A 16,114-nucleotide genomic window follows, 5' to 3' on the forward strand; every position below is an offset into this window, starting at 1 on the left:
TACTTCGCTAATGCGAAACTTAATGTTAAAAAAAGCCAAAGGGGTGAGAATAAAAACTGATTTACGTTCCACATAAAATGTTACAAAGCAACGAAAGGATTCGTTCACTCTTTGCCAAAACCGAGAAAAAAGGAGAATGATAAAATTGACAATTTCGAATATTCGATTTTAGGCCTCAATGACCTAAAGAAAAAAAAAATTTTTTTGAAGTGAGGGAAACAAGAAATCTGTGCACGATATGAGTGGGAGGAAATTTTGGGTACGATCTGCAGGCGGGATCCCGAACCGGGCCCTCGGCCAGTTCTGCCGCCGGCGCCCCAGCTGGGGCCTGGTGCCGACAGGGGCCCAGCGTCCCAGCCGGGGGACCTGCGCCTCGATGGCGCCTGGGGACTCGCTCCGCGCGGAGGTCAGGCCGAGAAGCGCCGCCAGGCTCCCGAGGGCTCCACCCTCCCCTTCTTCACTCCCTCCCCTCGACGGTCCCCTGAGGGGAACAGGCGGGGCGCAATGCGCAGAGACAAGGGGGGGTGGGGTGCGTCCTCAGTGAGAAAAGCTCAGCCGCCCCAGAGTGGCGGCCGCGGGTTATTAATAAACTCCGCTTCTGCCCAGGCGCGGCTACCGCGGCCGGCCGTAGGATCGGCAAGGCCTTCGGCGGAGGCTGAGCAGCTGGAGTCAGAGCCCGGGCCCAAGCGGGCCCGCGCCGCCGCGCTGAGGGCGGCGGCCGGGCGGAGAATAATGCACACTGGGTAAAAACACATTTATATACGAACCTCCGAGAAAATTTTCCAACAATTCCTTCGTCCGACCACCATGCACCAGGACAGGAAACAGCCGCCCGGCCCCCAGGCCCCGCAACCCGCATAGTGGGTCTGAGTCCCGCCCCCGGTCTCCATTGGGCTGTCATTACGTCACTCACTGGACGCTTCCTGCTTGCCATTGGCTCAAATTTAGGCGACGCGAAAGGAGACCGCCTTATCCTCGCCCCTTTTCCTGACGTCAGCCTCGCCTGGCCTTGCAGCCAGCGCCTGAGTGGCTTACGCAAAGTGCGGAACCAGAGTTTCTGCTTCTGACTGGCTGACAGAACAGCTCATCCCAGCGCGACACCGCCTCTCTGACAAGTGAATTATGCCGATTCTGGGGCCTCAGCAGGAGGCGCCATTTTGTAGCGAGGGAGGGAGGCTGGTCCTTGTGACTAGCCGGGAGGGAGAAGGGTTGACAGGCGCCATTTTCCCCACAGGGGCTAGGAGGTGGCCTTGACTCCCCCGGTGGGCTAGATGAAGCGCCTTCTGGAGACCGGTCGGGCTTTGCCTAGCAATTGACGAGTGTCGCCCCGTCGGGAGGGAAGTGGTAGGGTGGGGTAGGACAGGATGGGACGCCTGACTGCTCCCTGGGGGCTCTCGGTGCCAGCTGAGGCCTTTGGCCTTGGGCGGAGGCTCTGCTTTTCCGAGAGCTGCTGTGTGCGTGTCGCTGGCTACCAGGTCTACCTTTGCTTTTCCAGTCGTCGGGGCCATCGTCACTGGTAGGAGGATGAGCCTCCTGCCTCAGCTGAAGCTCCGGCGGAGCTCGACAACGGGGCGGTGGTCTTGGACTCTGCAGGGAGACACTGCGAATGCTTTTGCGTTTTCATGTTCCTTAGATTCAAATTTTGAAGTCGTCTGTAGTGGTGTCGCTAACTTCTTTTACTTTCACTTTTGTGTGTGTGGCGAATTATAAGGGTGGGGAAAGACTCGGTCTTTTCAAACCTCCCCGGTAGTAAGAGTGGATTCAAATTAGTTGTGAAGATTAGGTAATGTTTCTTGTAGCTCTCAACCCAAACTTTTTCTAAGCTATGGAAATAGTAGTCATTTCAGTAGTGCTCCGTATGTATTCGTGTGTTTTGGCAGCCAGGCTGAATAAAGATGAGATAAAGTGTGTAGACTCAAGATTTGGTAAATCGGGTGTTCCACGTGTAGGTTGGAGTTACTAAGAGAATACGGAGGATGGCCCCGCTGTAACTGGAGATTTGTGTCCTGCTTACAAAAACTGGAGAGAGCTGGATGATGTGTGGTTTAGTATCTGCATTTCAGGTGATTATGGAATGGCCTAAGTGAGGATAATTAAAGTGTTTTGATTTACACCCGAGTCTGGTTTGAGATTTCAACGATTCCTTCTTTTTGGCAGGGAGTGAGGGGCAGGCTGACCCTAACCAAGGTATCACTGCGTAATTGGTGCCCAAACGCCATTGGAAGGAAAATAGGACTTTGAGTGTCGTTTGAACACATACGCTTTAGAAATTTAAAGTAGTTATTATATTTTATGCCCTTATAAGAATAAAAAATGTGGCACATAAAATTGGATTAGGATGCTCGAAATTGGAGAGATTGGCTCATTCAAAACAGTCTTGTACCCACCGGAGACATTCTGTCTTTCAGAGTAGAGAGTTCAGATGACAAAACAAGGTGTTTTAATTTGTACTTTCTGTACCTTCCAGATGTTATATCTGTATTTTATAATCAGAAATGTTATTAAAATAATCAGAATATTTTTATGCAGTTTAGTCATTTATTACTAAGTCCTGAACTTCTAGTATGTTAAAACACGGTAATACAGAATCTCAAAAGGAAGTCAAAAATCACCCTGTAATTGTAGATTGCAGTTACAGGACATCTTTGTATCCCCAGGACCTATTGAGTGGTTGTAAACATTGAATGGCGGTGGTGGATAGGATGCTATAATTCTAATCTGATTGGGAGAGAAACCTTAATAATGATTTTGTCACAGGTCATGGACCTTGGTGTTACAGTATTCACCACTGACATAGAACAGAGTTCACATGTACATAGTATTTAGGGCCATCCATAATCTTCACATTTTCCCTAAATCACCTTCTTTCCTTCGTATCTTATTACATCTTAGCAAATTAACAGCTTGAAAACATTTCACCGCGAATCAGTGCCAGTCCATGCTATTACGCAAAGCTGGACCTTTTCCCCAGTTTTCTAAATAGGCTAATTTATTTCTAGCCCCCTTCAAAAACAGTTGCCATCATTTTATTTTTGTTTGTTTGTGGTTTTTTGGTTGGTTGTTTTTTGCCATCATGTTTTTAAAAACATTTCTTTCAGTAACTCAAAACTGGAGAATTGGTTGATTTTGGCATATTTGTACAATGATGTGACTATTAGAGTATTATATGTATAGAGAAAAGATACTAAGGGAATTCCCTAGTGGTCCAGTGGTTAGGACTCCATTCTTTCATTGCCTAGGGCTAGAGTTGGATCTCTGGTCAAGGAACTTAACATCCCCCAAGGCACACAGCCAAAAACAAAGAAAAAGGAGAAATAATGCATTCAACTCTTGAAAGTAATTATGTCTAGGAAAAGGTGACTGAGTTATCAAATTATTTTCGTAATAGGTTTATAATAAATTTTTATTATGAATTTAATTTTTTTAAGCCTTGAATTTTTCTTTAAAATTTTTTTCTTTTGTTTTTTCTTTTTTTTCTTTTCTTAAAACACGAAAATATTTAAAACCATACTAGTAGTTTGCTCTCCATTGAAAGCTGTGGCTGTTAGATGTGTCACTTGTCTTAGAAACTTTTGCCCCATTTGCAAAGTAAAAATACATTGCACAGTATGATTGGGAGGATATATGAGAATGTAGATAAATGTAGCACGGTGCCTATCAAGAGAGAGTTTTCAAGTGCTTAATAAATGTTAGCCCATCTCTCTCCATTTCTCACTTTAATGGTCAACAGCAGGGGTTCTTAAACAGTTGACAACTCCTTTGAGATTCAGATGCAAGCTTTGAAAAATATACTAAAGACTTCGCAGTTTCATAGGGCTCATGGACCCACAATTAAGGGTCCTTAGTCTAGAATAAACTCAGTTTAATCTCACTCAGCTTCCACACTGAAAGCACTAATCAGAGCTTAATTAGAACATACTTTTGGAAGTGTATAAGGAAGTTACTAAAAATGTTCCTTTCCAATCTCAGATATATGGTTCTCAGTAATATATGCTGACATAAGCATAGGTATAATACAACTGGTAATGTTTTGTTAGTGGCTAATTGCATGGTTCCCCTCATTTCAAGCTATCTATAATAACTCCAGTATGTGCAATTTTACCATTTTACTAGCTCTACCCCTGGATCACTAAATAACCTCATTCATTCACTACATCTTTTAAAGTATCACCCAATAAGGGAGCTCCAAGGTTACTAGTTGTGGTTAATGTGTGTTAGGTTTATTTTAGTGGCAAACTAAGAGGAAAGTGAACTCAATTTACAAAATGCTATCAATCTAAAGCCCCTGAAGATTGCTCCCGCTACCCACACTGCCAAACTTTGGCACCCGATAAGGCTGTTTGATAGGGTGATGGAATTTAAAAAACAAATGAGCAGCTGGTAGCAAAACAAAATATTGGGGGAATACAATCTCTTAAGACTATTTTCCCTATGATATGGGTATAGCTGGATCTTAATTTGTATTTAATGAATAAATATTTCATGTTAGAGAAATATAAACATTTTCATCATGCCCAACAGAAAAACCCTATGCCCATTGGCACTCACTCTCCATTCCCTCTTCCCACCCCTGCTCCAGCGACCACTAATCTATTATTGATTTGCTAATTCTAGATATTTCATATAAATGGAATCTTGTGTCTGACTTTTCACTTTGTTTTCAAGCCTCATCCACGCTGTACCACGTAATTGTACTTCATTCCTTTTTATTGCCAAATACCTGACTGTATGGATAAACCACATTTTGTTTATCCATTCACCAATCGATGGCTGTTTGGGTGGTTTCCTCTAGGCTGTAATAATGCTCATATGAACAACTGGGTACAAGTTCCTGTGTGCACATATGTTCATTTCTCTTGGATATATATATCTGGGAGTGGAATTGCTGGGTGACACTATTTTCAACCTTTTGAGGAACTGCCAAACTTTTACACAACAGATAAGCATTTTAAGTCATTATCAACACTGAGGGCTTCAATTTCTTCTTCTCACCAATACTTGTAATTGTGCACCTTCTTGATTACAGACATGCTAGTAGGTATGAAATATCACATCATGAATTCTGATTTGCATTTCCCTAATGACTAGCAATGCTAAGCATTTTTTCCTGATACTGGTCATTTATTTCTCTGGAGAAATGTCTACTTGGATTCCTTACTGTTTTTAAATTGGGGTTTTTATTGTTGAGTTCTAAGAGTTGTGTATATATTCAAGATTAGCAGATATTTTATCCCATTCTTTGGGGTCTTTTCACTTTCTCCAAAAGTGTCCTTTAAAGTACAAAGTTACAAGTTTTGATGAAGTCCAAGTCATCTGTGTTTTCTTTTGTTGCCTCTCCTTTGGTGTTATATCTAAGAAACTGTTAACCTAATTAAGTCACAATGATTTACACCAATATTTTTAACTAAGAATTTGAGAGCTTACATTGAAATCTTTAAACCACTTTGAATTATTTTCTATATAGTGTTAAGGGTCCAGCTTCATGTTCTTACACGTAGAGACCCAGCTGTCTCAGAGCCATTTTTAAAAGATTCTTTCCTACATTGGTTTTGGGACCTTTATTTAAAAATCAATTAACCACAAATTTAAGGGTTTATTTCTGGACTCTCAGTACTAATGTCATAATTATTACATCATGTTTGCTTTCAAGATTGTTTTGACTACTGTGAGTCCCTTGTATTTCCACACACATTTTAGGATCAGTTTGTCAATTCCTGCAAAAGTAGCTTTTATAAGAATTACACTGAATCTGCAGATCAATTTGAGTATTGCCATCTTCACAACAGTATGTCTTTCAATTCTTGAACATGGGATGTCTCTAGGTGTTTTGTCATTTTCAGAGTGTAAGTTTTTCATTTTTGTTAAATTTATCCCTAAGAATTCTGGGGACGCTATTGTAAATGGAGTTTTCTTAATTTCACTTTCCTTACTGTAGAGAAATACAGCTGATTTTTGTGTTGATCTTATGTCTTGCAATCTTGACAAAGTCATTAACTCTGTGTGTGTATGGATTCTTTAGGGTTTTCTATGGCATCATGTCATCTTGTGAATATAGCTTTACTTCTTCCTTTCTGATCTGGATGTCTAGTTGCCCTGGCTAAACCTTTATGTACACTGCTAAACAGAAGTGGCAACAGGGAGCATGCTTGCACGGTTCTTGATCTTAGGGGGAAGAGTTTTCAGTCTTTCATCGTTAAGTCCATTTAGCTTTACGGTTTTGGTAGATGCCTTTTTTTCAGCTTGAAGAAATTCCTTTTTATTTCTTTTTGAGTTTGTTAAAAGGATGTTAAAAGAAACTTTAAAAAAAAGACTCTAGTAGGAAGCATTTAAATACCAAGTGTAACTGACAAATTTCAATCTATACATGAAAGCAGAATCTATAGATACATAAAGTAATTATCACTTGTGCCTTTAAAAAACCTGGGGCGGAGGGGGAGGGGAGTGCGCCTGTCTTCCCTGGCGGTGCAGTGGTTAAGAATCCGCCTGCTAACGCAGGGGACATGGGTTTGATCCCTGGTCCAGGAAGATCCCACGTGCTGCGGAGCAGCTAAGCCCATGAGCCACAACTACTGAGCCTGTGCTCTAGAGCCCGTGGAGCCACAACTTTTGAGCCCATGTGCTGCAACTACTGAAGCCCACACGCCTAGAGCCTATGCTCTGCAACGAGAAGCTACCACAATGAGAATGCCTGAGCACCTACAAAGAATAGCCCCAGCTCGATGCAACTAGAGAAAGCCCCCATGATGCAGCCAATAAATAAGTTAAAAACAAAAACCAAAAAACCTGGAGGGGGCATTATCTCTCAAAAAAAGTTACTTGAAAGCTATTCCTCTCAAAGTAATCAAGTTCTGGATTTCTAGGGGGATACCTAGTTTCCCTTTGTAAAAACCACATGCACCAAGGTATGAAGTGCTATTATCTGAAGGGTGGCCAACCTCTTCAAGGGTAAAACCTAGAATTCAGGAGGGATACTGATAAATATTCAGATAACCTTCACCAAAATTTAAAATTATATAGAACAGAACTGACATTTTTATAACCAATACATTTTAATGTAATTTTAGGTCATTCATTTTACAAACACTTAAGGAATGCCTACTATATTTAAGTCATTGTGCTAGATCTTCCCAAAGACATGGTTTATATTAATACAATTCCTAATGACTTTTTCTCCACGCTTGCTTCAGGGACTACATTTGGGACTGAATAGCAGCATATAGCCATAGCGCTGTGGTATGGCCACCCCTACTCTACACTCTGGTCTCTTCCAGAGGTGAACATAGCAGTCACTATCTTGATATGGATTAGTAATCACCATTCTGTTACCTGCAGAGAAATAGAGTAACATCCTTTATTTAACACTGATAAACGAATAGCTTTTATAAAAATGGGTGGCTTAAGTTTACAAAAAAGTGAAGACTTTATGCTAATGTCAGTCATTAAAAAAGACAAATACTGAAACCCAAACAAAATCAGAATTAACTTGTATAAATTAAAAAATAGGTTATAGTTAGTGAAACTGTGGGAAAGGCTGTATGTTAAATAAATAAAATCTACATGCAACTAATTACAAGTTTATAAATACTACTCTCGAAAAGTTACCTAAGTCCTATAACCTTATTTAAAAACACTGACACATATCAAGATGCATAATCTATAAGAAACTCTGATGTTATATTTAACGAAATACTGAAAATAAATAATCGAGGTATATATTTGATGCATTAGAAACTATCATTAGAACAATATTTAATATTAAATATAGTTTAATTTTAAGGTCTTTCATTTCAGTCAAAAATCCATAAACGTGTATTAGTTTGGATTGTATGACAGAGGAGACAATAAAACTTGTTCTCAAAGACATACCAATACATTTTCTTGAAACAAAACCTCAGCAAACGAGAATTTTCATACTGTGCATGGGAATAACTAAAACCTTTATTAGATATGGTTTCCAATAACAATGTGAAAATTGGAATTATCAATTCAAAGAGCAGTGAAGTTTGAAATTTAAAAAAGTAGCCTAGATATTAGGTAGGGGATAAAACAAAGGAAGACAAATGTTTAATACTATTCAATATCTCCCCTCTGTACACAATGTTGCATATATACAACTACTCCATTTTAATTTTATTGATTTTATATAATAGTGAAATCCCCTGAAGCAACCTAGGGTTTACAGATGGTTTCCAGCTTGGGGGGGAAGAAAGTAGAAACACACTTGATTAACAGTTTTTACCCACACATTTTAGACAGATTTTTTTTTTCTTTTTTTGCCAAGATTTTCATAGTAAATTCATAAATATAGGAAATACTTTCACTCCTTCAGTGTTAAAATAGAAAACCAAACAGTGCCAACAGTAGTGGCTTAATTATTGGCATACAAGAAAAACACAACACCAATGGGTTTTCTTCATTATGCATTTTAAATAATGTGCATTTGTTTCATTTTTACAGCTATAAATTTTCTGGTCTGTTATAGACAACAGCACTTAATAGTTTTCAATCCATTGAGATGTTGCTTTCAATTTGAAATATTGTACGTATACATGTATATAAAAAAATAACCCAATGTTATGACTCATCTGACAGATGTTTAAGATCAATAAAAGCTTATTTTTGAACATGCAGTTAGAAGAGAGGGAAGCAAGCCAACCTCTCTACATTGTCTTGTTGCTGGCTTGTTTTGCAGTGGTATCAATAGTGGTTTTTGGAGGGAACCCTGTGCCTTCAGCCTATCTATTTAAGACCAGATACCACCATCAACAAGAGGGGAAGAGGAGATGGGGAAAGGGAGGTGGGCAGGCATTAAATGTCAACTTTAAAAGTGTGCATTTTGTGTTCTTTCTCTAGGTACAAGATAAAAACAGATCAATGAAGAAAAAATTTATAATTAGGAAAAAACTGCAATCAAATCAAGACATAATAGCCGAATTAAGTTCTTTTAATAGATTGCATATATAGATGTTCAGCCATACTCTTTTATCAACTCTTTAAGAGTAGAACTTTATATCCAATTTACATGCTTCAAATATCACCTTTCCTATTTGTTACAGTAAGGTCTTGTATTCAAATATCCACTTGTACACTGAGAGCTTTAAGAAAAAACAGGACACAGAGGGAGTTGCCATTTTTAGCAGCAATGAAATATCACTAACCCCTTTTAACATACCGAATTCAAGTCACTATCAGAGGTGAGTGCACCACAAAGTCACCAGGTACAAAATTGCTAGTTCATTTTTAAATTAATAACTTGAAATTACCCCTGCCCCCCACCCCATTACATCCCATCTTTTTATAAACAGCAAACATTTTGCTATTTTATACATAGGCTAGCAGGCTTGTTTCAATATGAAAGTGCTAATTCATTTACAGATTTTTTTTTAATCAGTTATGTAGTGCTACAATAAATGTCCAATAATCTACATAGGAACAATCTTTGATGAATGAAAATGATGAAGACTGAATAAGGCTATCGATTACCTTATCTTATTTACATATAAAGAATAGATACCCAATGGTGAGTAAGAGACAGAAATCAGACAAATACTCATAGGTGTAAAAATTACATCTACCTTTGAGCTTATACTGTAAATGAGACATTTTAAATAGTCCTGTAGCCCATGCCTATTTTTTCCTCAGAAAAAGAAAAGCTGCCTTCATGACATCCCCTCTTGTTGCAGATTTCCACAGTGTCACTTGAACTTTCAGTCAGAATCTTAACTTTCTTCAAAAAATAAAGAAAATACTCCCCGCCCCCCAAGTTACCTCCCTCCCCAACCAAAATCCCTCTGGATTCATTTTCAGTGCCAAGTTGCATGATCAGGTCCCACCTCCTGGGTTTTTTATGTCCATCTATTGATCAATTAGTTTATAGTAGATAACATGAACCAGTTCTGGAACCGCTACTAGGAGGAACACAAGCTCTTCACTACAATCACACTGCAGGAAAGAAAGTGGTAACTCAATTCATCCCTGGTGCTGGGCCTCCAAAATTGAAAGAACTTGGCACAACTGGAGCACTGAATTTGTATCCTCCGTGCTTCTCAATCATTTTGGATTCTAGAAAAACAAATGAGTGAATGTTTAAATAGAGTATTCAATCATCTTATTCCTCTAGAGAACAGAAGGAATTGACAGACATTAACAACAGCTTAACCACCAGTATTAGCCATTCCAAACTTTGGCCTCTATTCTCCCTCCGAATGTATAGAAGAAAGAGAGGAGTATATACTATGTAGAGAAGATGAACTCTCTTGTATACTGCAGACTCCTTAGCTAACTTTCACCTCCCATTGTTTAAAAAGAATTCAAATATAAATACTTTAGAAAGCTGTGCCTTTTTTATAAGGAGGACCCTCTGTGAATACAAAACTACTCTGACTCATAGTATTAAGACCTATAGAAAACTATTAGGCTATAAATATATTATCTGAAACGCCCTATATTGAAAGGCATACTGAAGTGTTTAATGATGAAAAGAAATTATATATGTCTTTAATATAGTTTTAAGAAATTGCAATTTTCATAACTTTAAAATTTACACTTTTAACAGAATCTTCTACTATCAAACCAGCCCCATGAGATTTAGCAACCTTATTAAAGCTACTGCACACTGAAAGTAGTCTCCAACTATACTTAAAATCAGGAAACTGTGGCCAAAACTAAAATTCCTTTTTTCATTCTTACAGATTGGAGTGAATTTCTTATCACCTCCAACAACTGTAGCTTTTATATAATTTTAAATCACTTAAATTATAAAGCTGTATCAAGGTCATTAATTGCATTAAAGAGGGGTTGAGGTCAGGACTTCCCTGGTGGTCCAGTGACTAAGATTCTGCGCTCCCAATGCAGGGGGCCCAGGTTCGATCCCTGGCCAGGGAACTAGATCCCGCATGCCACAGCATGCCACAACTAAAAGACCCTGCTCGCCATAACTAAAGATCCTGCATGTGGCAACAAAGATCCTGCATGCTGCAACTAAGACCTGGCACAGCCAAATAAATAAATATTAATAAAAGAAAAAGAAAAAAAGAGGGGTTGAGATCAATTAACATACCATGGGCTGCTCTTCTTTGATCAGCTAGAGTTGCAATATCCTGTAACTGTTTTCTTTGTTCTTCATTAAGACCATGAGTCAGAGCCTGATACCACACAGGATTGCGATTTTGTATAGCTATCAAAAAGAAAACAAGGGAGAAAAGGGCAATAAGGGAGTCCTGGTAGTTCCTTTCTGTTCCTCTACTCTATCTCCAGTACTGAAATTCTGATCTAGTTTATATTCTCCCAATAATAATCTAAGGTATTTTAAATTACTTGTGAGAAAAAGACACAGGAAAAAAATTCTGGTTTAGCATTATGCCTCAAAATTCCAATCATGCTCATAATTCTTACCTCTAGTAAATAAAAATTTAGAGCCTAAACCAGTTGTTATATAGTTAAGTAACAAACTAGGGAAACTAGAAATAAAGTTAACCCAAACCACTTAAAGATTCAGAGTTAAAGCAACTTGAAAATGAACATGGTTACTATGGATAGAATTCTGAAATTCTTAAATTAAAAAAAAATAAGAAGCCTTAAGAAAGGGGTGAATGGTACATAATAAATGTCTTAGTTTTTCCTGCATTGCTTATTCAAAAACCTTTCTTAAATATATGTACTGTCTTTCCATAGAAAGGTGCCCTGTAGTATTTAAGTTAAAATGCTCACACATTTTTATAGTATAGCCTAAATAAGGGTCAAACTCAAGCTGTGACAAAGAAAAAAAAAATTTCCCAGCATGTCACAAGATCAGGTGTTAAAAATCTCAGTGTTTAATGAAAACGTGCACTAGATAAGTTGATACATAATACTACCAAGTCTGACTATTTCTGTATTTCAATTAGCTATATAAAGGGGTGTATGTGTGTGCTGAGTGAGAAAGAGAGAAAATATTCTCTGTAAAGGCTTTCCACAAAATAAATTTTTTTTTTTTTACAGAGTAATTCCAAGAATGAAAACTGATTTCCTCATGATTTTCTATTTCTACTTTATTGCATTTACTGTGCATGAGCCTTCTATTATAAACCATCCTTTAGGGATTAACATGTGTTTTAAGTATAGAAAATACAAAGTCATGGACAAAAGCCAGTCAATAAGTTCTTGGCACTTCAGTCAATTCTTGCATCCTACCATGTAGCTCAGATACAATTCCTTGCGTTTCTGCAACCTTGCATCAAAACTGCTTTGTTGTGGGCTTCAAAAATTAATGCTTTGGTTATCAGAGAATTTATTCTACATAAAGTTAATAATGCATAGGAATGATAAAATAGCACAGTAGTTAACTCTGGAGGGAAAGGATATTCAAATATAGTGCCAATTTTAATTTCTTAAGCTGGGTTAAAGAACACAGATGCTATATTTTATTGATATCCAAGTAAATGATGGTAAAAACAAAAAACTGGCACCTAGTATTCTGTAGCCACATACTGTGAACAGGAAAAAAGAATAGAGGCTCCAAGACCATAATGTTATAAATGGGTCAGATTCTCAGATAGGTAAGCATGGGTTTAGCCAGTGGGGGAGGTGGGGGGTGGGGATACACAAATATATAAACACAAGAAACAGATGTAAGAATAGATATTTCTGGGGAAAGCTGGGAGGTTAGAAATCGAAGTAGGAAAGACAAACTGTCGTATAAACTTTTTGATCTATATAACTTTCCTATGACGTGCATATTTCAAAATTGCAATCTAAATAAAAGTAAAATAATAGGATGAAGAAAATACTCTGAATCGCTAAGGCAACAGTAGAAGTAATTTTGGTTACTGTGCCTAACAATCCTAAATCATATTCTAGTTTGGGTTTGATATACCCCAAATCCCTTCTGTAAGGAGCAGACATAAATAAGAACAGACTGATTCAAGAAAATGGATCATATGGAGCTATCTGAATCACATACAGTAAGTTAACTTACTTTGAAATATAGCTTTAAATATCTGGTACTCATCAACAGGGTTATCTTCATCATCAATGACTGTAGAATAGCCTTCCAGGGCAGTTTCTTCAGCATCATCCTCCTCCCAGTCTTCATCATCTCCATCTTCCCCGGCTTGCTTAGCTAGAATCTCCAAATATTCTTGTCCATCTTCATCAATATCATCTTCATCACTCCCCAGTTCCTCTGCCAAGTCATGAAAAGATACTCTTGTTAACACTGAAATATTGTTACTCACTGTAACTCACTGATAGTGATCACTGTTGGTAAATTACAAATCACAACTGAATAAATTCAAGGAAGAATTCCAGGAATTGGTGCTTAAATACATATTCAGCAATAAATAGAAAAAAATCCTCACAGAAATCTAAGAAAACTAACTACAATTGTTAATACTAGTAGTTCGAAAAAGGGCTGCATAATTTGAGAACCAGCACTTGGTGTGCTCTGAGCCTTATGGTATACACCAAACCAAATACCAAAAGTAAAGTAATATAGTTTATGTTATATCCACAGAATACCTTTTATGAGATTTTTTTTTTTTAAAGGCTAGCTAAGATAGTAAGTGATAAAAGACAAAAATGGCAATTATCGTATTTTGGAACCATTACAATAATTTCTTTTAAACAACATCCTATCAATGTATACTCTTACAAGTGTCTTACAGGTGAAATGTGTTCGCCAACATGTAATTAATTTAATTTTATACTGTAGGTATAGCTAGGTTTTAGCACTAACAGACAGACGTTTACCAACACTAAAAACCTGCCAACACTAAAAACTATTTATGCCTAGAACTGCTTTGCATAGTGTAGATATGGCTGAAAGTTTCTGCCTTCGTGGACTGTACACTCTAATGGTTGGATGAGAGAGTCTATGAATGAATGAACATGAAAGCATTTGGCTGTGATCCCACATTTCTTTAGGAGAAGGGCTAAAAGAACAAGTCCAGTGGTATTTCTAACTAGCTAATAAGACTGGCTTCTTCCACTGCAAAGCCCTTACCTGTTTCATCGTCGTCTTCAGCCTCATCGTCGTCATCACTATCATTCTCATGTTCTGCATGGCAGGCATATGCTCTTTTTAATCCATTAAATAAAAGAATAAAAGCTGGCAAAATCTGTCCAGAAACCTGATTTAAAACTTGTGGTATTTGTTCCATATCAATAAGAGCACACAGGCCCAGAACACACATCTTTCTGTCGTGAAGCCTAAAAAATAAAATAAAATATTTTCTTCTTTCCCTTTAAAAAAGATTTTGCAGAGTTCTTTACAAAGTTAAATAAACAAAGATCCAATATATATCACTTACCCCAAGAAACAATCAACATCATTAAGCCACTGTGTAATAAAATGATTTGTAACTGGTTCAACATTATTAGGGAAGCGAAGATTTTCTAAGGTGTTGAGAAGTAGGTGTGGATTATAATACAAAGCTGCAATGGCAACTTGCAGGCACATTGTTCGAAGTTCACTTGTCTTCACCTCTCTTGTCAGTCTCTCTAAAGCTGCTTCCACAAATAAGGGAATACACTGTAGAGAAAGCAAACATTCCAAAACTCTAAATAAAACAGCTGTTAACTACCCACTCATATTAACTTTCTTGTTGCCTCAACTAACCACTTTTTCCATTAAATGGTCCAATAATTTTTATTGTTGAGGCATCTCAGTGGAAAATCCAATTTTAAAGAAAAATTAATCTTCCCTGAGATATTAGAGGCCCACCACAATAGCATCATGGATTCCAAGTATTCCTACTAACTAACCTTATTGTGGTAATCATTTTGTAATATAAACATGTATCAACTCATCACACTGTATACCTTAAAGTTATATGATGTTATATTTCAATTACGTCTCAATAAAGTTGGATTTAAAAATTCCCACTGAAACTGATCACGGAAATTTAATGACTAGATCTATCTTACTAAAAATTGATAATGTGGCAAACAATACTCTCATAATACACTTTAAAAAATCTTATCAAAACTTATCCTTGCATAACAAGTAGCCAAAAAACTTGCTAGTCATATTTCCATACATATTAAATATATGATCTTTATTAAATACTGGTTAAATTTTAAACAAACTATTTTAACATGTTATCTAGGTGTCATAATAAACAACATACAAAATATATACAACAAATGCCCAAAAAGAAAAAATGGAGGGAAAGATTCCCTCTCTGAATCCTCTAACACAAATCATTAATAGCTCCACTGACCTGGTCAATGCCACGCCCTTTGCATTGCAGAATGATGACCTCTAACAATTTTGCTGCATGACACTCTGCATCTTCTCCTGCAACTCCTGTAAGAACCTGATCAACACAAAATATAAACTGCAAGGAGACGTCACAAAACCCTTAAATCAGTCCATAGTTGCTTAAGTATTTAGGATATTCTAATTAATATGAGTGATTGCAAGTCATTATACAGAGTATAGTCTAAAGCACCTGTAAGGATTTGGAGTTGCAATACTGGTCTACATAATCAAAACACATCCCCTATAGTGCCATTCTGGACTATAGCAAGTTGACAACCACTATGTCTAAAAAAATAATGACAATGGAGTGTGAGATGAGCAGGAAGAGGTAGTCTGTTGATAGCAAAGGTTGTCCCCAGATAAGAAATAAAAGCATGGACTTCATGTGCTTGTTAGCACTAGAGGAAGTAAGGGTTAAGGATAAGTGTTTTGGAATAGGAAAAGTAGATGGTATAGGTATCTCTGTTCCCAGAGTATTAACATAAACAATATAATTGGCAATAAGTAATAACATAACTAGATGATTATTTTGTGACCAAGTGCTTATAAAGGAATGGCATCAATGACAAACACAACTAAAAACTTCATGAAACAAAATCATTTTTTAAATGCCTGGTGTTAAACAGCCTGATACCTCTCAACAAATACTGTTAGGAATATATATGCTACCAATTACATTGACTTTGATACCAAAGGACCCCAATTCAACCATTTTATCTCCTACCTCTTGTTTAAGCATTTAAAAAAAAGCAACATTCACCTTGTGTATATTATATATGTATATCTTATGATTTTCCAAAAATGGCAAGGTACATTTGACTTTTTTAAATGAACCCTCGGATTTTACAATCCTGTTATTTACTAAAATAAATA

General features: G+C 37.4%; 2 protein-coding genes across 11 annotated transcripts in view; both read right to left on the minus strand.

Moving 5' to 3' along the window:
* Positions 1–850, minus strand: part of ZNF143 (zinc finger protein 143) — a 60,578-nt gene extending 59,728 nt beyond the window's left edge. For 5 of the 10 annotated variants that reach the window (XM_057750547.1, XM_057750546.1, XM_057750538.1 and 2 more), the window contains exon 1: positions 768–838. In XM_057750547.1, the coding sequence (XP_057606530.1) occupies positions 768–809 (42 nt within the window). In that variant the 5' untranslated portion in view covers positions 810–838. Of the gene's footprint in view, positions 1–767 lie in introns of all 10 variants that reach the window. The other 5 variants (XM_057750543.1, XM_057750541.1, XM_057750542.1 and 2 more) reach the window with 2 other exon arrangements.
* A 6,239-nt stretch (positions 851–7,089) lies between these two features.
* The window catches only part of IPO7 (importin 7), a 47,679-nt gene continuing 38,654 nt past the window's right edge, over positions 7,090–16,114 (minus strand). The window contains exons 20-25 of the mRNA XM_057749124.1: positions 15,201–15,296; positions 14,289–14,509; positions 13,982–14,187; positions 12,956–13,162; positions 11,060–11,176; positions 7,090–10,062 (exon numbers count right to left, since the gene is read on the minus strand). Coding sequence (XP_057605107.1) covers positions 9,965–10,062; positions 11,060–11,176; positions 12,956–13,162; positions 13,982–14,187; positions 14,289–14,509; positions 15,201–15,296 — 945 coding nt within the window. The 3' untranslated portion in view covers positions 7,090–9,964. The remainder of the gene's footprint in view (positions 10,063–11,059; positions 11,177–12,955; positions 13,163–13,981; positions 14,188–14,288; positions 14,510–15,200; positions 15,297–16,114) is intronic.

The sequence above is a fragment of the Hippopotamus amphibius genome, chromosome 9 (genome assembly GCF_030028045.1).
Source record: "Hippopotamus amphibius kiboko isolate mHipAmp2 chromosome 9, mHipAmp2.hap2, whole genome shotgun sequence".
In the NCBI taxonomy this organism is placed as follows: Eukaryota; Metazoa; Chordata; class Mammalia; order Artiodactyla; family Hippopotamidae; genus Hippopotamus; species Hippopotamus amphibius.